At 50.6% G+C, this 1,551-nt stretch overlaps 1 protein-coding gene across 1 annotated transcript; it reads right to left on the bottom strand.

Annotated features, from left to right (window-relative positions):
* Positions 1-361: 361 nt before the first annotated feature.
* J4E84_002907 (uncharacterized protein) lies at positions 362-1,059 on the bottom strand (the record flags this gene model as incomplete). Its single annotated transcript, XM_049385525.1, has 2 exons — positions 362-526; positions 769-1,059. 2 exons carry the CDS (start codon positions 1,057-1,059, stop codon positions 362-364), a joined length of 456 nt encoding a protein of 151 aa, XP_049246402.1.
* Positions 1,060-1,551: the final 492 nt, after the last annotated feature.

The raw sequence follows: 1,551 nt of genomic DNA on the forward strand, positions 1-1,551 counted from the left end.
GTCGAACGTTATTTGCGCATTTGTCTGATATCATGACCTACAATAAGAGCTTAGGAGCTACGGTATTTTCCTCTGCTATACCTGCCTTCGCTGAGCCCCTAGCTCGACAAGCATGGCTACTCCCTCATTCGTCTTAGCTTTTGGTGTTCAGGACTGTAATTTAACGTGCCCTCGGTTCCCAAAGTAGTCGGTCACTTCGGCTTGGAGCGCAGCATGCGAAGCAAAGCAGCTGCGATAGACTATCAAGTGACTAACGAGCCAAAGCCAACGCAACCGACACATTATTCATGAAGCTCTGTCTCATGACTATCAAGTATACATTAGTCGTACAACATATATACATTCCGTATTCGAGCCGCGATCAAGCAGCCTTCGTCCTAAGCTGTACCCCATGCCAGCTCTTAATTTCGTCTTTCAGCACTTCGTTGACCATCTTGTGTTGCTTGATGACCGTCAAGCCTTTGAACTTGGGGGACTCGATCTGGATGGCATACATGGACCCGCAGCCGCCGCTGATATCTTGAACCTGTGCCATACATGTCAGCAATCGTTCAGAAATTAACTGAAGCACACTCATATTCTGCAGACGTGTTGCTAATCCTTCGACATCTGATGTGCGTCCAGACTTGCAATATACCCCGCAATACTGATATGACGTGCATGCTCGCGGTGCAGTAGTCGGTCGTGCGATCGGTGTGGTCAACGCATAGCGCTCCTGACTCCGCACATACGCATCTCCAAGCGAGAAAGCGGGGAAGCATTACATACCTCCAGCTTCACGGGCTCCAATTCCGCTTTGATCTTGTTGAAGACGTGTAATTCTGCCTCGTTGAGGTAATCCGGTGCTTCAGGTGCCGCGCTGGCTGACTGCGAATATGATCGCGTGCATAGCGTGGGCAGATGTGACTGTCGCGATAGGCTCGATCGCAAGACTGACGACTGTTGTGTTCTACATAGTGCAGAGGTAGACGTTGTGAGGAGACGCGAAGTCGGTCGTAAGCATGGCGCTGTGGCTGCGGAGGCTATGCGGCGAAGAAGAATGGCTCTGGATGGTGCCATTGTTGCGGTATGAGGGGCTATGAAACGATGTCAGCTATTACCTCTGATGTGTCGTGTTATTGGTGTGCTACGCGAGTAACATGCTTACAAGATTTTGTGCAATGGTTGACGCGACGACCTGACCGACGTTTGGCAGTTCGTGAAGTTCGGCATCGCGAACTTCGTCATAGGCCCGAGCGTCTGCCGCCAAATCACATGCCTCGATTACTAAGTTGCACTCAGATGCTGATGCTGCTGTGCCCACGATTGCACAACCTTCAATTTCACTGACTGATTTGCAAAATATCCAGTCAGCTTCGCGTTGTCCACCGCTGAATTTTCTCGATCTCAACACCAAGTGGCAATATATGTTATCAGAGGCTAACCCGCGCGTAGCCTGTGTTGCACAAGATGCCCAGGTGTGCTGGGGCAGGCTGGCATGAGGGATGCCGACCCATCAAGTATCTCGAAGTACCTCCATGTACCTCTTGTATCGCCAATCTTTGGTTCGCA

Source organism: Alternaria hordeiaustralica (assembly GCF_023758085.1).
Source record: "Alternaria hordeiaustralica strain BMP 2776 chromosome Unknown scaffold_4, whole genome shotgun sequence".
In the NCBI taxonomy this organism is placed as follows: Eukaryota; Fungi; Ascomycota; class Dothideomycetes; order Pleosporales; family Pleosporaceae; genus Alternaria; species Alternaria hordeiaustralica.